The 24790-nt window shown below is 47.6% G+C and overlaps 1 protein-coding gene across 2 annotated transcripts in view; it reads left to right on the top strand.

The window, feature by feature from the left end:
• ACTL6B (actin like 6B) overlaps positions 1-24790 on the top strand; it is a 545030-nt gene that overhangs the window by 366817 nt on the left and 153423 nt on the right. For both annotated transcript variants that reach the window (XM_069644827.1, XM_069644836.1), the window contains one exon: positions 6864-6978. In XM_069644827.1, the coding sequence (XP_069500928.1) occupies positions 6864-6978 (115 nt within the window). The remainder of the gene's footprint in view (positions 1-6863; positions 6979-24790) is intronic.

Here is a 24790-nt window from a genome sequence, read left to right on the forward strand (position 1 = left end):
AATGGAAGGGGTGGGGGAACATATATCGGCAACAAGGGGCAATGGAGGGTGGTGACGGGACATGGGTGGGGGACATGGGTGAGCAACCGGGGCAAGGAGGGGGAGGGTGGACAAGGGAGAGTAACACAGGGCAACAGTGGGGGAAGGGGGACTAGGCTGAGCAACACGGGGCAACAGAGGGGGTGGTGGACATGGGAGAGCAACACAGGGCAGCAGAGGGGGAGGGAGGACATGGATGAGCAACATGGGCCAATGTAGTGAGAGGGGGACAAGGGAGAGCAACACGGGGCAACAGAAGGGGTGGGAGGACATGGGAGAGCAACAGGGGGCAACGGAAGGGGTGGGGGGACATGGGAGAGCAACACGGGGCAAAGGAATGGCAAAAGATGAATTGTTTGTTCCCCATCTCTGCCCCCACCAACGGTTCCTCTTCTGGATTTAGGGTCATTGACAGGACTGGACACGCAACTGCTCTTTGTGGGCTCTCCTAGTCAAGGTATGAGTCTCTGTCCCAGGAAATGAGAAAGGGTTTGCCCCTACCATGTAGCACCTGGGAATGGGGGGAATTGTTTTCTACAGGTGTTGAGGTTGGCAGGATCTGGGAACCTGCAGGGGTAGCTGTATGTAAGCTTGATGAATCTCATAGGGTATTGAGGTCATTCTGGGGGGATGGTCCCTGGGGATTCCCTTGGGGTGTAGGGTCATAATTCTGCTGATTGTAGTTGTATCCCTCACCCTGTCTACTCCGACATTCCCTGGAGAAGTGCCCCCACCTCCCGCATGTCCAGCACTGCCCTGTTACCCCTCCTATTGGTCCCAGCCCCCGAAACATGCCCCCCCTTGACCCTCGGAATCCACTTTGCCCATGTTGCTATCCTCCTGGCCACTCTGGTCCCACTGTCGTTGTCCTCCTTCAGCTCACACTGCTGCACTTCTTGTATTCCCTCCATTAGGGGCATATCCTCCCTCCTCTGTCTGTACAGGCACTGGCCCTGTCGCTACCACAGCTACTTTCACTAACTTATTTTGGACCAGTTTCGCTTCCTCAGCCTGTCGCCTCTGAATTGTTGCCTTCTCGCAGTCTTTTATTCTTCTAAAATGGTGAACTATAATGCTTTGAATTTCGGACCATACTTTGGCTTCTATTCCTACTATTTTGTCAAGTGACTTCTGCACTTCTTTGGGTAGGCCCTGTTTCACTATAAAATAGAAAATTGGGGTTGATTGGTCCCAGGCGTTGCCGTTTCCGCTCTCCACATCTCTTGGACTCTGAGAATAAACTGAGCAGTGTCTTCGTAGTCCCCCAAAGTACACTCCATGATGGATTGTAAATCTGGAGTGTCTGGGAATGCTCGCTGCAACACATCCCGTACCCTGGTCCTCACCTTGTTGAATGCGGCTACATCATGGGCGTCATTGCTCAATGTTACTACGGGGTATCCTTCTTTCACCCATACATTTTCAGCTTGGTCCCCAACTACGGCCACTAACAAGCTTTTAATGTCTTCTTTTGCTAAGGGCCACCTCGCTGTGTTCTTTTCAAAAGCATAAATTCCCGCCATGAGTGGTGGGAGTGCCTTAAGGAGGTTATTCTTGTGCATCTGCGCCCAGGGTATATAGTGAGGCCTCCCTGCTCCCTTATGTATCAGTGGCATTTGCATTTTCATTTTGCCTTTTCCGTCTTAGTCACACTTCCCTTTTTTCTTGCTAATGCTATCCTGCCATATCTCTCCCTCAATCTTCCATCCCATAAACTTTCTAACCTCGGTGTGTGCAGGGGGCTTCCAATCATCCCCTACTAACCGCACTGATGCCCCAATGGGTGGCACAGGTGTATCTGCTTTAGTTACATCATATGTAACCATTGATGTTGACACATGTATCATGCTGGGCCCTGATGCCCTTGTTGCCCCAAATGCATTGCCCATTGATGCTGCTGACAATAGGTTAGGCCCTGCTGCCAATGCTACGACACGGCCCACTAGCTTCCTCTTGACTAGCCTTAACTGTGCCCTAGTTAATGCACGCTCTATCCCTGCACACACGCTCGATGTGCATGACCTTATCACTAGGGACAAGCTTGACCTGCACTTTCTCTGCGAGACATGGTTACAAGACACCTCTGGACCTGCCCTCTCACTGGCCATCCCTGACGGTTATACCATCTATAGACAGGATCAGACAGGACAAAGGGGGGGGGAGGTGTGGCCATTTTAGCCAAAGACTCTCTTGACAGAAGAACCCAGGCAGAAATAGGCCTCAATTCAGATTACCTACCAATCAAACTTAAAATCTCCCACAATACTACCATTGCATTCCATCTAGTGTATCGCCCCCCAGGACCCTCAAACGACTTCCAGGAAGCCCTCATCCACTCGATCTCAGACAATCTGAAAGAAAATCCAAATTAGTATTGCTGGGTGACATTAACCTAGGGCTCAACGACGACAAGGACCACAACGCCCAATCCCTACAAAAGGTGCTAGTTACACTAGGATTTGACCAAGCTATCACCAAGCCTACACACATAAAAGGACGCACCTTAGATTGGGTGACACAACATAACTGCCCTATTCTCCAAAACGCCATATCTCCCATCCCCTGGTCAGACCATTTCTGCATCAACTTTCACATCGACACCTCACCAGGACCTGCTAGACCCTCCATCCTTCTTCCTGCAGGGCTCTCAAGGAGCTCCAAAAAACAAACCAAAGACACTCTCCTCCCGCATTTGCTCATCCCAGCATTGCAACCCCCATTCCCCAATGATCCCACCCTCCTAGCTAACAAATTTAGCCAAGCGATAACCACAGTGGTAGATGCCATCGCACCCCTCACCGCAAAAAAAGCAAAAAAACCCCTAAGCATTCCAATGCTTGGTTTTCACAAGAACTTGCTGATCTCCGCGCTAAAAAGAGAGCGCTACTGGCCACATGGAAAAAGTACCCCACCAAGTCCAACAAAATGGCCTTCAAGTCCACATCCAGAGACTATAAAATAGCCACCACACATGCTAAGGCAGACTCCTACAACACCAGGATTAGCAACGCTAACAAAGGTACTAAGGAAATCTTTGCCATATTCAGGGAACTGGAGTCACCCTCCGATCCACCATCCACCCTTACCAAGGATGAGACCTGGTGCAACCAATTTCAAGCAGCCATGCTACACAAACTAGATACTTTACACTCTAAAATCTTAGCCCACCAAAAAGCCCTATCGGCTTTTCTAGATCGCACAGCGGCACCTCCAGCCTCACCTCCAGACGCTCCCAGTCAAATACCGAAATTTGAATTCTCTAACACGACTGAATCTGAGGTCATTGCACTCATAAAATCCATTAAGCCATCCAACTGCAAGGCAGATACTTGCCCTTCCCACATTATCAGAGAATGCGCACCTGTCTTGGCTCCCATCATTACGGCCTTCATCAACTCATCATTCCAATCGTCGCATGTACCAACGTCCCTAAAAGAAGCTTGGATCAGACCTCTCCTAAAAAAAACGTCTCTCGACCCATCTATCCCAGGGAACTACTGACCCATCACAACGGTCCCCTTTCTGTTAAAGATTCTGGACAAACCAGCCTACCTGCAGGTTCAAAAATGTATTGAAGACAACCACCTCCTCGGGCTACGCCAGTCTGGTTTCCGTCTTCGACATGGCACCGAGATGGCACTACTTGACCTATAAAATCAAATAGATGACCGAAGAGACGCAGGCAAACCGGCTCTCCTCCTGCTTCTAGACCTCTTGGCGGCCTTCGATTTGGTTGAGCATAAAACGCTGTGCCACCATCTCACCAGAACTCTGCTGCTCGAACGTTGTGGTCCAACTTAGTACAAGGAGAGGCTTAAAAGGAAGCACATCGTCATCGCTATACAGTAAAAACTAGCGTCACTGATTGGTGAAACTATATACATGGACCTGCTCCATAGTGATGCCAGGCTGCGATCAGTTCACATTTCTGTCAGTTCGCACGTGGGTCATCTGGGCTCATCTCTCCAAGTAGTGAAGGCCCGGTTCTTCGTAGGTTACAATATCAGATTTGCTATGATACACTAAGCCTCCTACTATATCACTGTGGCATGCACCTGGGAGGCTCAGGAACGGGTGCCAGGGGAAGGGAGTAAGAAATACAGTTGCGCTGACCCACGCATTCTGTGCTTTATTGATATCGAACCCTTTGCACACAAGGCCTCCTCCCTCGTTTTGATCTATAATTCATCCCTCCCTGTACCTCGTGTTACAAATGATGTATTTATGTGGGGAGGGGAAACGGGCGCACATACTCAGATCTTTTATGGCCATTGGTTTTATGGCTGGGGGCTAGTGTCACTCACTATCATGGAAAGTAGGGTGTCTTGGACTGGCTGAGTGGTGTGGGCCATTATTCTTGGTAGGCTGGGGGGGTTTAGGGGTCTGTTGAGGGTTTGGCTGTCATGAATGGGTGCTGTGAGGAGCCTGGTGTTGTCTCATGGCCTTGCATGGTGCATTGCTCCCAGTAATACTAAGCAATTGCAACACTTAAGGGACAAGGGGAAACTTCCGCAAGAACTGGCGGTGCAGGCTAATCCCGTTTTAATGTTCTGGGGCTAGTCGAGTTCTTCCATTGAGCTAACGTTGACCATCCCAATCATTAATGTCCCAGGTTACATCATCTGTAGTAATGGCAGCCGCCACTTTGCGCTTATTAATTATACCTGTGCGCTTTTTATATCTGAATTGGGAAACTCCAATTGCAGCATTTTCCACAATTTGCTGAAATTTAGAAGCCTTGTCACTCCAAATTTTCAATTACAACTGTTGCGCCAAAGAACCTTGTTTTTCTGTTGTGAATTCTCTTTCTAAGTGCTTTACTTACTCTTTCTAAGTCCTTTAATGTACCTTACGATAAGCTTGAATTACAATCCAACCTCTTCTGCTCACAGCAGCAAACCTACCCCTTTTAATTACTGGATCATTTTGTAAACAGGCAATTACATCTTCAGGCTGTGCGCTAGCCAAAAACTCTCCCCATTGCTCAAATAAACCAGAGGTGTATGTGAATTCTTTAGCTAAAGCATCCTACGGGGCACAATTCATAATGCACCTCTACCACACTTATATTATGTACTAGTATGCCCATACAATATTGAGACCCGCTCAGAGCTATTACAGTGCATTGTTATCTACACTTAAAACGTATTTGTATACGCATACAGTACCAAGGCACCCTCAGAGCTCTCGCAATGCACTTCTATTTACATTTATAGCATGTTATAGTATACCCATATACTCATACTAAGGCACCCTCAGCTCTCTCACAATGGACCTCTATTAACTTGCATCATGTAGTAGTATGCCCATACAGTACTGAGACGCCCTCGAAGTTTTCCCAGTGCACCTCCATCCATATTTACAATAGGTATGAGTATAAACATACAGTACTGAGAGACACTCAGAGCTCTCACAATGCACCTCTGTCCACAGCTACAACATTAAATAATATATCTATATACTGAGGCCCACTCAAAACTCTAACAATGCAACTCTGCTACTTTTTGACAAGGTATACCTATAGTGTAATGTAAGTATTCCTGCATAGCACAGGCCTGCCACTATTGGTGGCCACCCTGCCATGGCTCTGCAATAAAAAGGATGGTGGGGTTCATCAGAGGCACAGTGGGTAAAGGCAGATGAGTACCCTGTGGTGTTGATGGGTGCAGGTCGGATGTACCCAGTTCCTGTGTGTGCCAATCTGATTACTATGGGTGAAGAAACTTGAGAGTGTGTAATCCATAGGGAAGAGCTAAAGATCTGATAGACTGCAGCGCTTTGGCCCTAGTTAGCTGCTGATGTAGGAGAGTGCAACAAGGCTAAACAGGAGAGCTTAGTCGTGGCTCATTTAGTGAAGGGCAGCATTGTTCAACAGCAAGCATTCACATTAGTCTATTCTTTATAGGAGCCATTGCACTCATTGAGAGACACACTCACTGGTAGGCAGTTGTGTTCATTCAAAGACAGTCTTGCTAGTTTCAGACACTACCACTTATTGTATGTGTTCCCCTATTCTAAAACAGTTTCTCTCTGTATTGTTCTCTCTCTCTCTTTCACTTTCTATCTTTCTTGCTCTTTCTCTCTCTTGCTCTATCTCTCAGATAGGGCCTCATTACGACCTTGTTGGTCTGGAAAGAACGGTGCCAGTGGTGGTAGGCCAAAGTACAAGTCTGCCAGGCAGGTGCCCTCCCGCCCGGCAGGTCTGACTTGCCAGGCGGAATGGCACCCGCCCGCAGAGTTTCACGGTAGCACCTGCACCGTTACTAACAGTGCCTGTGCTTCCATGGTCCCACTCCCATAGAGTCCTATGGAACTCCATGGGAATGGAGAACAACATTTTACCAGCGCCTGACTTCCCGGTCACCGGGGTTGGAATCCCGCAGTGTTACCGACGAGTCAGGCACCAGTAAATCTTTCCAGGTCCGGCGGCAACTGGCCGGTATCACCAGCACGGTTATCGACAGCTTCGGAATTAGGCCCGTAGACTCTTTCAATGATCTTGTCAATAACAGCGCTTGTTGTAAGGATTCTTCTTTTATGTATACTAAACTGTACTTTCTACAAGTCGCCCTCTGTTTTGGCCAAACCCATCTCTCCCGTATTTGTGGCTGCTTTGCTTCCCATTTTATCACTTTGGGTACTATATTTTTGGTAACATACTCTCTAGAGATAGGGTTTAGACAAAAGGGTGTTCAGCCCTTTAGGGAAGATTGAATGGTAGTTTTAGTGTGTCGTTGGGTATGTGGACATTTAACTTTATACCTTCCAAAAGAGTGACAAAAGTTCTTGTTTTCTTTTGTTTATTCACCCACTATTGTGGGTAGGGTGGCGGCACAGATGCCCACTGTCCACTATGAGATGCCAAATGGGTACAACACAGACTATGGAGCAGAGCGGCTGCGGATCCCCGAGGGGCTGTTTGACCCATCTAATGTCAAGGTATGTGTGTCAATAAACAAAGTATGGGAGGGGAAGGGTGATACCTTAGATGGTTGCTAACACAGGGGTAAAAGGGTGGATGGGGTTAGACTGATTTAAAAATAGATGTTACTAATTCTGGTAATTCTTGTACTCTCAGACCTGAGCCCTTTCCTTCTTCCGGACCACTGGAATATTTGCATTATCTTGGGGTCATTATGACAGAAACCTTTTACTCCAGCAGCCCATTGTGGCTACTGCTACGGCTGTGCATGTCCAACGCCTCAACCTCACCAACCACTGAGCTAGCACGTTGATCTCATCTCCACTCGATTATTGCTCGGGCTTACTACTTAGTCCCCTCCTCTTTTCCTTCGCTCCCTTTAGCAAAATCCTTATTTTTGTTACTAGCACCCTGTACAGTTTACACCATACCTTCCTCACCTCTACACATATTCACCATGCCAGCTGACTCTCAATGCAAAATCACACTCTCTTGAAATTCCTTCTTCTGGTCTTCAAATCATCCATGGTCTTGCTTCCTCCCTAAATTCCTGACTGCATCTCCCTGTACTCTCCCTCTCACACTCTACTCTCCTCCTCCCTCCTTAACGTCTCCATCTCACACTTCTTCCTGTGCCTCCTACCGCTTTTGTTCCAACTCCTCACTTTCCCTGCTCCGTTTTGCAGGACTGTTTAATTGGGCAACATCTGACTCAGCGGAATTTCCACCCACCCCATAACATGCACCCACAATTTATATTTATTGAAGAAAGTTCTTTTTATGACCCTGGGTCTCCCAATTTAACAATATTAATTCCCTACAGCCTCCCTCCTCTTTTCCGGACAAGAAACACGCTTGGTTGCACAGAAGGTACATTTATAAATGGAATAGAAGTAATAGAATCAATGCAAATATAAACAAATGCTGCATCTATGAAATTCCAACATTAATTGTCAAAACAGCATTATTATAAAAGTGAACTTTCAAAGCACACGCATCACCATATGTACATTTGAATTACCCTGAGTGTGCATTCACCATGTGTTAAAATGAAAGAATGTCCATGATAAAGCTTTTGTTTGTTCAAAATCTAAATAAATCCGAACATACCTGCCTATCTAAATCTCTCTATTAATTTTGGAATAAACATAAACACCTCCCCTCTACCCAATAGCCATATGAGCATCTCAAACAGCATTCCAGAACCTCTATCTAAAATACAGGCTACTTAACACGTCCACATGTGAATTGCTTGCAAAGGGAAAATGCATGTTCAACCTATATGTTTGTTAACCTCCCTTCAGTGGTGTTTCTATTGCAATGCCGTGTAAAAGCGTACATTTCTCATTTTCATTGGGCAATTTAAAGGCGGAAAATGGGTAGCAAATAATCACTCTTTCTATTTTTCTTGACTGATTTAGTTCTTAGAACAGGACTCTGGTTGGTGATGTAATCAGTTAATTACAATTCAATTTGCATACTTTTTCTAGGTTTGCACACAGTGGGATATCCCTTTGCCCCCAGAATAATTCTTCTGTGCTTGATCATTTCACAGAGAAGGAGGCAGGTGATCTCCCAGTGTACACACCATAAGCACTATTATATCTATGATTCCAGAAGCACAACACTTCTACAATATTTATTAACCTCTGTGGATGTACAATCAATTGTTCTACCCCACCTACTCAGCACTTTCACTAATAAAAAGGGCTGGGATTGAATCAATTCACCTTTAGAGTATCATTCCATTTAGGATTATTTCCCCTTAATATTATATTTACATAGGAATTTCTTTTGGCTGTCTCACAGACAGGTGAGCACCCTCTTAATGACTGGTTTAATTCTCCCCCTCAGGAAAAGGTGAGCATCAGTCGGCAAGACAGGGCCAGCTTCCCTCCACGGTCTAGTTCCCTTATTTCTGTACTGTCTGCTGCCTTTGCTACTGAAGACTGTCTGGGCCTTCAATCCCAGGTTGACCTCTCTTGCAGTGTACCGCTATTAATCCAAAATAGGTCTAAAAGTTAAGCAATATAATCCATTCTCCTATGAACAAAGGAAGTGGTGTCACCTCTGTCGCGTTGCGCAACCCAAACTGGAAGTAAGGCAGTGGTTTCGAGGTAACTACTAGTCCCTCTAGGTTGCAGCAGCCCACTTTTGGCCACAACTTCATAGACTTCTATTTGTGTGTTTTTTCCACCACTATTTTTGTAGCACCTCCTACACATGGCATAGCTTGATCCTAATTCATTCTCCTGTCTGTTGTTATGAATTCTCCTTTCTCTCATCTTAGATATGTCTACATTAAACAATTGTAGTTTTCTGGAACATCATGTTCCTCACATGTGATCAAGTTATTAATCAGTTCATTTGATTACTCGTACTTAGGCGAACCAAATAAGGCGATTTTTGTCTCAGCCCAACATATGGTGGATGAGTTACCTACTTTTACATTTTTCCTTCGGAAACTTGTATACAAAAAGAATATTTCCATCTCATGATGATAGGCTCGCCGACACAGACGCTGGATATATAAATCACTTCAGTGCATGGCATCTCCAGTATTCCTGCCTAGTAACAGAACATTTTGTATCAGTTCCTCTCAGCTCAGAGCAGGGGCATTTATGACTCCTGTGAATGCTGGTCGCTATAGCACCTGTGTCAGGACGCTCTGTGAAATTGATGCTAGCAGGGGCCAATTATAATTCAGTCTCACCCCCTTGAGTGTTCCCAGGATCTGGCGACTCCTTCTGTCAGACAACCAGTCTCCAGAGGTGCAACATTTCCTTCTCCTGGCTGATGAGGGATCAGATTATTTGATTGGGCACTGACATTGGTATATGGCTGCACCTATGCAATTTATACTTCAGTTGTGAAATAGAAGATGTATTGTTCAGCACGAAAGTTGTTGACAAGGAGAGGGATATTACTATCCCCAGATAATAATGGACTCTGCAATCAATGAGTGTCCGCTGGCCCTAACATCAAACTGGACAGGGGAAATATCTCAGATTTATCCCTGTTAAGAAGGAGGACAGAAAATCTCACAAAGTCTTCGGCCGCGCACAGTATTTCTGCTCCATTCTCTGGCGGGTCGTATATGAACAACAAAATGTTGTTCGCATATAGAAAGATCAGCACGGGCTGCCCAATGCGCCCCCCCGGCCTAAGGCCAGACTCTCTATATTTATCCTGCAGCAAATCAGCTAATGGCTCTATTACTATCGCCAACAGGAGGGGTGACAACGGGCACCCTTGCCTCATACCACCCTCCATCCCGAACAGTGGAGACATCATCCTATTTGTGTTCACCCTCGCCTCCAAATTAGTATTGTGAGGAGTCAGTAATGGAACTCGGACACAAGTTAGCTATGTTTATGGTTAAAGACATTTATTGAAAATAAAAGGGTTAGGAAAAGGCCTCTATGACCCTGTTCTAAGAGGATTTTCCTACCTAAACCAAAACTAAGAAATGGTCTGTATCAGGATGTCAAAATCATACTGTCCTTGTGTTCAAAAGTTCTATTCTGACCCTCACACTAAAATAATTTATAAAGGTGAAAAGGGAAAAGTCTTTAACCTTTTGAAGTTCTTGCAAAAGTGTTTGTAAAAGAAGTATACATATTTCCAACAATGGGGCTCCCTTCCCCTTGGTTTTTCTTCCTGTTAAAACTCAAAAGGTTATTTACATTGGAAGGTTTCTTGTTCCACAATGGGGATCCCTTCCCCTAGGTTTCTCTTCTTTGAAGTTTCAACACAAAAAGTTATTTTCTGGCCCCTAATTGTAATGTCACAGAAAAACTTCCAAGCTCTGTAGTTCTTTCGTCAGGACGAGGCTTTTCTTTATATGCTAAACACAGTTATGATATTTCTGTACTAAAAAGTTCTTAAAACGATTGTAACTTGCATGGTATACTCTCCTGCCAGTGCTTCTTATTCTTGCACACTTGCAGTTGCCTGGTATACCTTCCTGCCAGGGCTTCTTCTTGCAATCAAATAGGGTTTCTAACCATTTCCACAACTGTATAGTCACTTGATTGGATATCATATCCTCTTGATACACATTTCGTTTTGGTGATCCCATATATTTACATTCCATACGTTAACACACTGAGAAGGCTTTTACTTCTCTTCCCCTTTTTATAGTTAGTTTCTTTATCCTCCCTCTTTCTGTGGTTCTTGTTACTGTTATTGGTATCTGGTGTGGTTGCCCATATGCCCTGGGCTCCCCACCGCCTTTGGGCCGACTCACCATCTCTTGCTGGCGTACTCGATCTTGTTCGCCTTAATTCGATGAAGGTACACTGCTTGGTTTCCCTTCGTTGGCGTTTCGTGTTCAGCTTCTCGTCTCCCGTGGCATCTTCTTCACAAGCCTGCCTTCCCTCTAGTTCCGGTAAGCAAGCGTTTGTTTGCAGTGGTCAATGAATGCCCAGGAGTCTTCCTCTGGCTCCTGGCGTCTCGGCAGCACAACCCATTCAGTCACCATCTCCCCTCTTCTCTACTGGTGAGCCGCCCAGCTCCACCATGCTTGCTTCTGCTTTTCTGTTCTCCGAGCCTCGCAGACAGGTGAGGCAACTTCTCGCCAACAGCAGCCCCTTGCATCTTGTTGCCATCCTTCATTTTCCTGGGCATCAGCATTTGTTTTGGGGAAAGACTGGAGTGCTCATTTCTACTTTTCTGTGTTACTCTTTCCCTCTTCTTCGTCCCAGTACTTGAGGAATTATGGGACAAGAAGTCCATTTCTGGTTATTGATTTCTAGAACTTGAATAATAATTTGCAATAGTTTTAAATGATAACATATTGCTGGATGATTGAAACTTGGACCTGGAGAAGGTGGTTTTGTAATGTCTACAAGATAGATCAAGGTTGAAGGTTTGGCTCATTTTATGTTGGGAAAGGCTTTCCCTATGCTTCAAAGGGGGAGGTGTGGATGAATGACACTAAGCCATAACGGTCTTGGATATGGAAAGATTATCCTTAAGGGCAAATGGGGGGGGGTTACCATGTTTCATCCAATGAAGCCATGTAATCTCCCCAGAGGTCGCCTCCTCCCACGTGATCATCCCTCATAAAGCTGCCACCAGGGTTAGGATCAGGTAGCGCCTGCCGTCCTCTGGCCCCATGGGAGGACGCCACCACAGGGGAATCAGTGATGACTCCATCGGATCCATCACAGTATGCAATATTTTTATCCACGAAAGACAGTGAGGGCAAAACCCATAGTTTGATAATACCTAGAACAAGGAGGGCCAGTACACTGTATCGAAAGCCTTTTGCATGTCAAAGGAGATGGTAAAAGCCTGGGCCCCTAGGTCCACCAGTTACATAATTCTATACAGTCTATGTAAATTTAGAGCTTTGGCCCACCCTGGAATTAACCCAGACTGGGCCGAATGAATTAAATGAGGCATTAGGGGAAGCAGCCTGTTTGCGATAACTTGAGTAAATATTTTGGCATCCTTATTAGTCCGTGAAAGTGACAATAGGCGATATGAGCCACATTTGCTTGCTAACTTGCCTGGTTTAGGTAACAATGTTATGACAGCTTCTCATACTGACTCTGACATTGAACCACACTCTAGCGCCTCCTCCCAAAGTTGTACCATGTATGGAACAAGAGTCTCCTGGTAATCCTTGTAGAATTCTGAGATCATGCCGCCTATGCCCGGCGCCTTTCCATTTGGAAGTCCCCGAATCGTCTCCTTTGTCTCTTCAGGTATTATGGGCGCTCCTAATGCTTTGCTCGCCTCCCTAGACCGCAACAATGTCGGAATTGACTTGAGATACCTCTCAATCTCCTACGGAGTCACACTCCCCTTTGATTGATATAGCCTAGCATTGAAAGTCTAGAACAATGCACTTATATCCTCATCTTTGTGTACTAGATTCCCCGCCTCTGTAGTTATTTATGCTATGGGATTCCTATCAGACTCTCCCTAGACCAGGCGACCCAGTAGATGCTCATGTCTGTCCACTTGGCCAGAGCACCTGTCCATTGCTGCCCTATCCAGTAGGTTGACCTCCCTTTGTGCCAGCTTCCGAAAATGATCAAGCTCAACTCTAATATCTGAGAATAGTCTGGGTGTTGGGTCCTGCACGTATTGGCACTGGAGCTCCTCTAGGCGCGCTTTAGTCCTATTCAAGCCTTGTCTTAACGATCAAGGAGGGCCTCTAAATCGGTTATCCCCCTGATGTATACCTTAAAGGCTTGCCAAAACATTGCCTACAGTAGGTAGTAATATGTTCATGCATATTGAGTGAAAAGGCTGGGTCTTGCAATGCGTCTGGCTTAAATCTCCACGTGGTCCTACGTCTCCCTTCTGCCACCCACGCCATACAGAACACCAGGGCGATTGGTCTCATAGGGAGAATCGTGCACTCAATTTCATCTCTAAGTAGCGTCTCCGACACACACCATAAATCAATTTGTGAGTGGGTATCATGCACAGTAGAGTAAAATGTGTACCCCCATTGTTCACCATGTAGCACCCTCCACACATCTACCGAATGCATCTCATGAATACCATCAACTGTCGCGCAGGCCACCTTGGTCATGGCCTGGGACCTGAGCTTGATCAGTCCCTGACTACATGCAGTATGGTATTGAAGTCCCCTCCCCAGATTATCTCTGCTGCTGGATATGGCGTGGGTAACAATAGTACTTCATCATAAAATACGGGGTTGTCAATATTATGGCCATAGCTATTCAGCTGCACTAGCTCCATTTTGCATAGGTTTCCATGCACTAGAACATAGTGTCCCTCTGCGTCAATTACAGAATCAGCACAGGTGAATGGAAGTGACTTGTGTATCAATACCATTGCTCCTCATACTCGCGAGGAGTACGCAGTATAGTACCTGTGATCTCCCCACCCTGAAGCTATTTCCGGGCCTGATGTTACAAGATGTGTGTCTCTTGAAGGTATAGAATGTTGGCCCCCTGTCGATTTGCTTGCACCACTATTTATTGCAGAGCCCCCGTACATTCCAGCTCATCAGCATAATGCAGCCTTCTCTGTCACGTTATCCCCCCATCCTGCTCTGTAAGCCTACGATTTCCACAGAACTCTGCATATACAGCGCAACTGCTATCTTTCGAGCACCACCAAGTGTAATTTAATTTTATTACCCAGCAACCCCCCTCTGTTGCACCCTCTCATTCACTGCCAATGTCCAATCAGCAGTGTTTTGTACCCACCCCGCATCCCACCCCCAACAAGAGAACCAATGCATAGCCAACTGCTACTGCTCGTGGCGACTATATACATTATAACAATTAAACAGATATTTTGCAAAATAAAGAACAGACAGGCTCTTGGGTTAACATCAGCTGGCATTTTACATCTACTTGTCCTTAATAATACCATACTCCATAGGATGCAGGTTTTGGAGAAAGAGGCCACCATTGCAACACTATTGGAATTTTGGTTTTCATAAAAGTAACGTCTTCCTCCAGAACTGTGAAGAAATACGTCTTGCGTCAAATTGAAATCTTAGTATGGCGGGGCACATCATGGTATATTGTACATTGCACTTTCGAAATAGTTTCTTTACACCACATTTAAAGTCTGCACCTCTGGTCCAAAACCACATAGCTATGACAAATTATTATACTGGTGGCCAATTAATTTTTATACATAACATCATGTCTGAATTTTGGGTATGGTAGATAGTAATTCATATAACTAGAAAAAGCCACATCAGATTAAATGATACATCTTTCAGCCATAGGAACCCAGCCCAGCTGTGGAAGGATTGTGTGTATTCTGGTCAGACAACCTAGCTCTGCCACTGCATGACAAGAGACTGAATAGCTGGACCTCTCCGTTTAATCCTTTGTGAGGTCTCTTAACACCTCTTTCAATTGGACAGCCGTTCAGCAGGCACTGTCATGGGAAACCGTCATGAAAGAGCTCATCCATCCAAGCAACGCTAGTCTCATACCAGTGTGCTGTATACCAAAAGGGCCTTTGATTCTATTGAGAAAGGGTGCATTGGGGTTAGACTGAATGAGCTCTTTGCAGCTGATGGAAAGATAGCTGCCTCTATCTTTCCTACCTGCCCTCCACACTTTCTCAATCATAAAGCACTTTGGGTGTGATGTCAAAAGACAAAGAACCCTTGTCTCAAGAACAGGGATTGGAACCCTTAAAGCAGGCTTGCTTTAATCCAATAACCTGTGGGCTCTGGGCTTTAAAAGAAAAGGCCTCCCACTACTTATTTGATTCACTCTGGAACAAACAACCGAGGAATAATTTATTGGACCTCTGTTGGGAGAGTTGACTTTGCAAAGCCCTCCACTAGTAAGGTGAACTCTGAGTATTTGAAGGCAGAAGCATGCTATGTTCCCTCCCAACCCAGGGGGAACATTGGGGGTGGCCTGCTGTTGGAACAGGATCTGCATCTCTGCCAGCCACACTGCCGCCCAGGAACTCATCTTGGTGAAGGATCCCTGAAAGTGTGCACCAGCCTTATATTGTGAGCCTGAGAACAAGGACTACACTTATCTCTGAGATGGATTCACAGCGCCTGGAGCAAAGAAAGTCAGGATTCCTGTGTTTTCTGCTGTCACATTGTGGTTAATTTCTGCCTTTTCTCCCCCTGCTTCATTACTGTGATGAACCCGTAGATGTCGTCACTTCTCTCTGAGGAGGAGCCCCTTCCCATGAGGCCAGGGAGGTGAGGTCGCTACTCAATAGTCCCCCTGGGGTGGTACACAGCGGGGGATCTCATGGGAAGAGACCTCACCTCCGGGGACAAAGGAAGACATCTAGGGAGAAAGTGGTATGACCCCCTCCCAATTACCCCTCTTCCACCTACACTTGTGGTACACCCAGTGGTCGAAGTGTACGAAATGAAGTAGTGGAATTATGTTCTCTGCTGGCCTGCATACTGCTCCCCACACAATACAAACCCCCAAACACATGCACCTGCTGTTTAAGGGAATGTTCAGTGTAGTGCACTGAAGGGCAATTTCACCTTCTTCCTACACTTTTATTTTAAAATGAAACCATTCCGGAATGGTTTTGTTTTAAATTAAAATTGTAGGAACAGTAAAACTTTATTTAAAAAAGTAGCAGAGCACCGCTCCCAACCGCTCCCGCTCACTTCGACCACTGGGTACACCCCAACACCAACCACCCCAGGTGCCTGGCTAGGACCAGTAACATAACATTCACTGAGACGAGGAAGAGTAGGCACTGCTTAGGCATGACTGCCTTAACAACTACTGAGATGAAGAGGAGTAGGGACTACCTAAGGGAAAACGACTATACAAGTACTGAGACGAGGAGAGGGCTAGGAGGTATGAAGAATAAACCCAGGAACTGGAAGTCACAGTCTAGACTTACGTGGGGAAATGTTCAGCAGAGTGATATAAAAATGGATGATGGACAAGACAAGAACGGGAGAACCAGGTACGTAACCTGGAGAGCCTGGGAACTTCAAACGGGACAGCCTGCTGAGAGGGCAGAAGATTGGAGTCCCTGCCGAAAGGACTCCTGTGCAAATGGCACGGTGCTCATGGAGGCCCGATCGAATATGGGCAAAGCTTACCACGAGGAAGGGCCTGCAAGAAAAATAGCCGAGAGAAGCCAACTGGTAAACCAGCACTGGAGCAACACACCAGGAAGTTGTTTACCACCAGAGCAAAAACACAGCATCAATTGGAGAGCCTCTGAAGTCAGTAAGGGACGGAGGACTGTTCTCCAGAGCCAGACATGGGTCGGCCCTTCCAGCAGGCAAAGCAGTGGTACGACCTCCTGGTGGAGCTGGACTAAATAGTCCCTGTGGCGTACCAAAACTGTAGAGAGCCAAAGGAAGAAGCAAGCAGCAGACAACCCTGGGAGTAACGCAGATGATCCACTCCCATCCTGTGAGGAGCCACTGCCGTGCGCAGGAGCCCTCCAAGGTAACATGTGCCACGGGCGGGCTGTCTGGGACACGAGAAGTGCCGTAGGGTCACAGCAGCAAACCAGACGGATTGCAGGTCTCAGGCGGGGACTGGAACCCTAAAAGACTTTGTGAGAAACTAGGGGAAACATATCTTCCTCGTGACAGTACCTGTCAGGAGAGTAAACCAGGTCTGCCAAACTACCAGTAATAAAGAGATACAGGTCTGGGATCTGGGCCCATGAGAGGCCAGGGGAAGGGGACCATTCCCCCTGGCACTGGAACTATAGTGTGAGCCTGAGAAAAGTCCTGGGGAAGGGAGGCAATCCCTCTGATGTTGTGAACTGTGAAATAAGCCTAAGAGAAGGCAGAGGAAGGGAGTCATTCCCTTGGTATCGTGAACTGTGATATCAAGTGTGAGAAAAATCGTGTGGAAGGGAGTAATTCCCAATAGTTGTGTGATACTGGTAAATCAAAAGACCAGAAGGGAGTCATTCTCCTGGTAACCAAGGACAGTGGCAAGGAGTCATTCTCTCTGGCATTTGGAACAGCAAAACGAAGCCTAAGAAAGACCAGGCGAAGGCAGACGATATTGTGAACTGTGAAAGAGAGCCTGAGAAAGGCCGGGGGAGGAGAGATATTGCCCCTGGTGGTGAGAACTGTGAAAGTAAAGCCAGCAGAGTGTGAGAATAAAACCAAGGAAGGTCCGGGGAAAGGAGTCATTCCCCTGGCCTGGTGTAGGGAAAGCCAGGCATAAGGAGAAGGGAGTCATTCCTATGGTAATTAAACTTACAAGAAGGCTTAAACCAGTGATCCAGGGGAAAGGGGCCATTCCCCCCTGGAGGAAATAAATAGTGAACATTTGATACAAAGCGTTAAAGGATCAGCAATCTTTCTTTTGTTTGTGAAATATTACAACCAGGTGGAGGGAGTCATTCCCCCTTGTGAGAGACCTGCAAACATAACTGTGCCATCCTGTCCAGGAGGAGAGAGTCATTCTCCTGGGAATTAAGTTTACAAGGAGGATCAAATCGATGATCCAGGGGAAGGAAGTCTTTCCCCCTAGAGGGTAGAAATAATGAACGTTTGATGCAAAGCCAGCAATCCTTTGTTTTGCACTATTGAAGCCAGAGGAAGGGAGTTATTCCGCTGGTGAGAAACTTGCAGGTGTCCAGTCAAAGGATCGAAAACAAAGGATCGAATACCCTTTTGTTCGAAGCCAAAAGGACCGAAAAAAAAAAATTTCGAATGCTTTTATATTTATTTATTTATATATTTTTTAGTTAAGTATGCATAAAAAAGGTTTTTTTTACAGCAGAGGACGCTTTATTGTTGCTCATAACCTGAGGCAGTGCTGTACTGGCTGCAGGAAGACCACTCCCCAATTGGCGTACAACCCAATTCGATGTATACTATGAAATTCGGAGCTGAGACTGGCAGCCCAACAGATCCTTCAGGAATTGATTTGCCAGGGTCTGAACCTCTTTAACGTTTGAATACCCCCACAGTTTCATCCCAAACCTGTATACCGAGGCTGCTTTGCCCTTATACAGTTGCAGCAGTGGGGCAATTGGTTTAGCTCTAAACATGGACATGGCCCTAGAGACCCCACTGAGGGCCTGCTTGAACTGCAGAGCCTTCACTGCCGACTTTGCTGCATTTACCACCAAGTCCATCTCCTCCATAAAGTTGGCATATTCTGAAATGAGGGCCTGTATAGCTCTGGGTGTGCGGGCCACCAGGACAGAGTCATCTGCATACACTAGGACCGGTAAGGGCTCGCCACCCAATTTTGGTACATCTGGAGAGGAGTTTAGGAGAAGTTATGTAGGCCATTTATATATAAGCAGAAGAGTTGGGGCGCCAAAACGCTGAGAGGCCCTGCAGCAGAGGACTACACTGAGAGCCCCTGCAGCAGAGGACTACACTGAGAGCCCCTCCAGCAGAGGACTACGCTGAGAGCCCCTGCAGCAGAGGACTACGCTGAGAGCCCCTGCAGCAGAGGACTACGCTGAGAGCCCCTGCAGCAGAGGACTGCGCTGAGAGCCCCTGCAGCAGAGGACTGCGCTGAGAGCCCCTGCAGCAGAGGACTGCGCTGAGAGCCCCTGCAGCAGGGGACTACGCTGAGAGCCCCTGCAGCAGAGGACTACGCTGAGAGCCCCTGCAGCAGAGGATCATGCTGAGAGCCCCTGCCACAGAGGACTACGCTGAGAGCTACTGCAGCAGAGGACTACGCTGAGAGCCCCTGCAGCAGAGGACTATGCTGAAAGCCCCTGCAGCAGAGGACTACGCTGAGAGCCCCTGCAGCAGAGGACTACGCTGAGAGCCCCTGCAGCAGAGGACTACGCTGAGAGCACCTCCAGAAGAGGATCATGCTGAGAGCCCCTGCAGCAGAGGACTATGCTGAGAGCCCCTGCTGCAGAAGACAATGCTGAGAGCCCCTGCAGTAGAGGACTACGCTGAGAGTCCCTGCTGCAGAAGACTACGCTGAGAGCCCCTGCAGTAGAGGACTACGCTGAGAGCCCCTGTGCAGAGGACAATGCTGAGAGCCCCTGCAGCAGAGGACTACGATGAGTGCCCCTCCAGCAGAGGATCATGCTGAGAGCCCCTCCAGAAGAGAATCATGCTGAGAGCCCCTGCCGCAGAGCACTATGCTGAGAGCTACTGCAGCAGAGGAAAATGCTGAGAGCCCCTGCAGCAGAGGGCTACGCTAAGATCCTTTGCAGCAGAAGGCTACGCTGAGAGCCACTGCAGCAGAGGGTTATGCTGAGAGCCACTGCAGCAGAGGACTACGCTGGAAACCACTGCAGCAGAGGACTACGCTGAGAAGCACTGCAGCAGAGGGCTAGGCTGAGAGCCACTGCAGCAGAGGACTACGCTGAGAAGCACTGCAGCAGAGGACTACGCTGAGATCCACTGCAGCAAAGGGCTAGACTGAGAGCCACTGCAGCAGAGGACAACGCTGAGAGCCGCTACAGCAGAATGACTGCGCTGAGAGCCACTGCCGCAGAGGACTACACTGAAAGCCCCTGCTGTAGAGGACTACGCTGAGAGCCCCTGCAGCAGAGGATCATTCTAAGAGCCCCACAAGCAGAGGATCATGCTGAGAGCCCCTCCAGCAGAGGATCATGCTGAGAGCCCCTCCAGCAGAGGATCATGCCTGTGAGCCCCTGCCGTAGAGGACTACGCTGGAAACCACTGCAGAAGAGGACTATGCTGAGAGCCACTGTAGTAAAGGACCACACTGAGAGTTCCTGCAGCAGAGGATTACGTCAGAGCCCTTGCAGCAGAGGACTATGCTGAGAAGCACTGCAGCAGAAAATTACGCTGAGAGCCACTGCAGCAGAGGACTACGCTGAGAGCCTCTACAGCAGAGGACTACACTGCGAGCCCCTGCAGTAGAGGACTACACTGAGAGCTCCTGCAGCAGAAGTACTGCCCTTAGAGCCACTGCAGCAGAGGACTACACTGAGAGCCACAGCAGCAGAGGACTACGCTGGGAGCCACTGCATCAGAGGACAACGCTGAGAGCCTCTGCAGCAGAAGAACAGCACTGAGAGCCCCTGCAGCAGAGGACTATGCTGAGAGCCCCTGCAGCAGAGGACTATGCTGAGAGCCCCTGCAGCAGAGGACTACGCTGTGAGCCTCTGCAGCAGAGGACTACGCTGAGAGCCCCTGCAGCAGAGGACTACGCTGCGAGCCCCTGCAGCAGAGGACTACGCTGTGAGCCTCTGCAGCAGAGGACTACGCTGTGAGCCTCTGCAGCAGAGGACTACGCTGTGAGCCTCTGCAGCAGAGGACTACGCTGAGAGCCACTGCAGCAGAGGACTACGCTGGAAACCACTGCAGCAGAGGACTATGCTGAGAGCCACTGCAGTAAAGTACCGCACTGAGAGCCACTGCAGCAGAAGTACTGCGCTGACATCCACTGCAGCAGAGGACTACGCTGAGAGCCCCTGCAGCAGAGGACTACGCTGTGAGCCTCTGCAGCAGAGGACTACGCTGAGAGCCACTGCAGCAGAGGACTACGCTGGAAACCACTGCAGCAGAGGACTATGCTGAGAGCCACTGCAGTAAAGTACCGCACTGAGAGCCACTGCAGCAGAAGTACTGCGCTGACATCCACTGCAGCAGAGGACTACGCTGAGAGCCACTGCAGCAGAGGACTACTGCAGCAGAGGACTACGCTGAGAGCCACTGCAGCAGAGGTCAATGCTGAGAACCCCTGCAGCAGAAGTACTGCCCTGAGAGCCACTGCAACAGAGGACTACACGGAGAGCCCCTGCAGCAGAGGACCACGCTGAGAGCCCCTGCAGTCAGAATTGTTTTCTGTGAATTATCTTGTAAAAAGAATCCCTTCTCAACGTCCAGCAGTCGGGGGGGTTCGCCAGAAAGCTAGGGTAGGCGGGTATGGATCTACATGGGGAAGAGAACTGTAGTGACACAAGGGAATACTGCTGAGGACACTTCTTATAGTTTCCAACCATGTGGAAATTGAGAACAGTGGTGCGTGCTGAGAAAGGATGCTTCCGTGTACGCCAGTGCCCTGAAACTGCTTCTTGGTAGCGTGGTTTTGGGAAGAAAGATGGTAGTGAATACTAGAGCACAAGGATCAGAGGAAATGGTGTGGGATGGAGGACCATAGGGGGACGAGTGGGATGGCCACCTCAGGTGAGCGGGGCAGGATCCTGGATGGGAAGCATCTGTCCTTAGAAGGCTGCAGGTCATTTTGACTCTATCAGTTAGGGGCCCACTGTAATTAGTTTACACTGGACGAACCAAGGAGGCTCTCACACTAGCAGAACACACTCCAAATCATTGTTGTATCGCATTAAACCAAACAAGTGTATTAGTGGAGATATCGCCAAAACCCCTGATGCTATTTCCCAATGACTTAGAGAACAAAGCAGCCCTAACTCCAGTTTCCCCAACAACTAATGAAACTGTCCACAATGTCTTGCTGTTGTTGGCTAGAAAATGGGACACTGATGCTTTTTTCAGCATAAGAAATTCATGTAATCACTGCTACATTTGACCACATTTTTCAAAGCGGTCGAAATATTTAGTACTCTTCGTGCCAAGACGTAGCACTAGACACAGCAGGAATTCCACTAGGATATCTGGGATACACAAGGGTTCTGTGTTCAGGAGCATGCCTCCCTGACTGTGCACAACCCGACTAGGCAGAACCGGAAAGTTCCCTGTCCTGGATCGTGAGTCTTGGCCCTCCCGTTGCCTGCGCTTTTCAATCAGTGACCAGCCTTGTGAAGCCAGATCGGAAAAGCAAGTCTTTGATCGTAGTGTGAGTGCACAGTGAAAAGCCACCGGTGACTTCCGGAGAGGGTCCGGAACCACAGAAGGAAGAGCTGCCTGTCTGGTCCAATGACAGCCTGTCCAGACACAGCACGTTTCAGGATCAGGTTGTCTGTTTAAAGAGCGGTTTACTCATCCTCTCTGTCAATGTTGCTTCCTAGTGACTAAGTCTTCTAACTTACTCCTTTGGAATATGGAGCCCAAGGATGGACATCCATTGATGAAGACTAGTCCTCAAAGACTGCACTAAAAGACAAACCCATAAAAAGCATGGAGTATTGGGGTGCTCACAACTCAATAACCACAGTCACATCTTATGTGGGTCAGCTGACCAGATATGCTGACTACGGCCATGGGATTGCTGGGTGCAGGTGCGAAAGTCCGCAGATGGCCATAATGCCATGTAGTACCCGGGTAAAGCCTGAAGTCTGCACTAACACCTGGCAGAAACTTGCTGTCATTGTCCAAGTGGAGAGAAGGGACGAGGTACGGATGCTTGCATCTGCAGAGGAGTGAGTGGCCCAGGTGTGAACAGCTTTCAAACTCTCACCAGTCGGATGGTGTTAGAAATGTCCTCCATTCCTTAAACATGATGCTACTAGCAGGAATGGGGACTGCAATCTAAGAATACCAATTATAAATTGCTTTGCATCCAAAGCCTTACGTCATGGATTGCTCCGCCAGTCTGACTGGTAGGTGGCTCGGTTCTAAGGGATCTGATCGAAAAGTTTATCTAATAGTTTTTTTATTTACTGGTCGATTTCGCTGCAAATATATGCAAGGGGAGACACCCCCGCTTAACCCCAGTACATTTGTTTTTTTCCTAAACCCACCCCCCTACATATATTTGGGGCAAAATCTGATGTCAAACATTTTATTAATTCTTCGTCGAAATCTTCTGCAGCCAAACCTCCCTATCCCGGGGGCTCAAGAGCTCAATCCCGAGCAGCCGGGAACACAAGCGCACGCAACACTGCGGTTACACTCTTCATTGAGATTACACTCTTCATTGAGATTACACTCTTCATAGAGTTTACACTATTCATTGAGATTATACTCTTCATATGGAATCTGAATATTGTAGGAAGAGCATTGTTTTTCTATTGTATTATTTCACTGTTTCAAACCGTTCATTAATTTCAACCCATTCTCCAAGCTCTTCCTGTGTTTCAGTGCAATGTGTAAAAGTGAATTATAATTCAACAGGTTTCGAAGATCATGTACTGAAGAGCGTCATTCTTTAAGCCGTCTAACCATACCTTCCACCTTCGTAGATCAGACCAACTCTGTGGCATACGGACAGACATGCACTGTGACTGCGCACACTATACACAAATGAAGCTATGCCCCGCTGTGCTGGTGCTATTTTTGACTTTGGGAGCAACCAATCATGTTATAGCCATTCAAGCCAAAGTTGTGCTTTGTGCTATCTGTCAGTCAGTAGGTCAGTCAAAATACTTTATTTCAGCTGAATGACATAAAAGAAAACAAAAAAAATGAATCACTATACATACTTGGTCCCCCTGCTCCCACTTTCCCTCTTTCGCTCTGGCCGCCCTCCTTGGGCCCTCTAACTGCACCTTCATGGGAGGCAAAAATCCTTTGTGTCATCTTCGACTCCCCCCTCTCCTACCCTCCTCTCATCACGGACACCTCTAAGAAGTCCCACTACCAGCTTCACCTCCTCAGAGGTATTCTTCCTTTTCTCACTTTCGCCCAGAAGCTCGCTGTCTCCAGAGCTCTGGTTCTCGCTAGGCTGGACTACTGCAACAGCCTCTTTCTAAATCTACCTAACTCTACTCTTTGCCATTTGCAACTAATCCAGAACAGGACTGTGAAACTTGTGTTTGGCCTCAAGCCCAGGGATCATATCTCTCCAGCCCTGAAATCTCTCTACTGTCTCCTGGTGGCTGCAAGGATCATGTTCATCAAGACCCTTGCATTGTCCACAAGGCTTTCTGGGGCTGGGGACAGCACTACATCCAACTCTCTCTTCCTAAGCATTTTCCTTCTCGAGCCCTCTGCTCATCCACCTCCAACTCTCTGTGGGTCAGATGCTTCTCCAGGCACCGAGTGGGGGGTAGATCTCTCTCCTCAGCTGGTTCCTCCCTCTGGAACAGCCTCCCTGCCTCTCTAAAACTTGAGCAGGACCACCTAAGGTTCAGGAAGGAACTCAAGACATTCCTTTTTGCTTCTGCTTTCTCTCTCTCTCTCTCCCCTGCTGATGTACCTATCTGCTGTGCTAACTGGTTACCTGGTCACCCCATGAACCTTAACGGGCACCAGACTCCCTCACTACTAGTAGCCCCTTGCACTCCCACGTACTAAGGGACTGTATCTGCAACACTACAGTCCCCTGCCTCCTTGCACTTACTTGGGCCGGCCAACCCGGCAGCACTTACTTGAGCTTGCCTATTGCACACTCAATCTCCGTGGCACTTCTCCTCTCCCACTTGCACGATCAGAATGACACAAGGTCGTGTAAGATCGTTTGTTTTGTCCTCCCTTTGTCACCCCTTCCTTGTCTTCTCGTGCATAGAAACACTTGTGTACAGGCGTGTTATAAATTATCATATCGTATCTCACTTGCAACAGTAGACGGTTAAAAGAAGTTTATAAAGGATTAC

The sequence above is a fragment of the Ambystoma mexicanum genome, chromosome 1p, assembly GCF_040938575.1.
Source record: "Ambystoma mexicanum isolate Mex_15411 chromosome 1p, UKY_AmexF1_1, whole genome shotgun sequence".
In the NCBI taxonomy this organism is placed as follows: Eukaryota; Metazoa; Chordata; class Amphibia; order Caudata; family Ambystomatidae; genus Ambystoma; species Ambystoma mexicanum.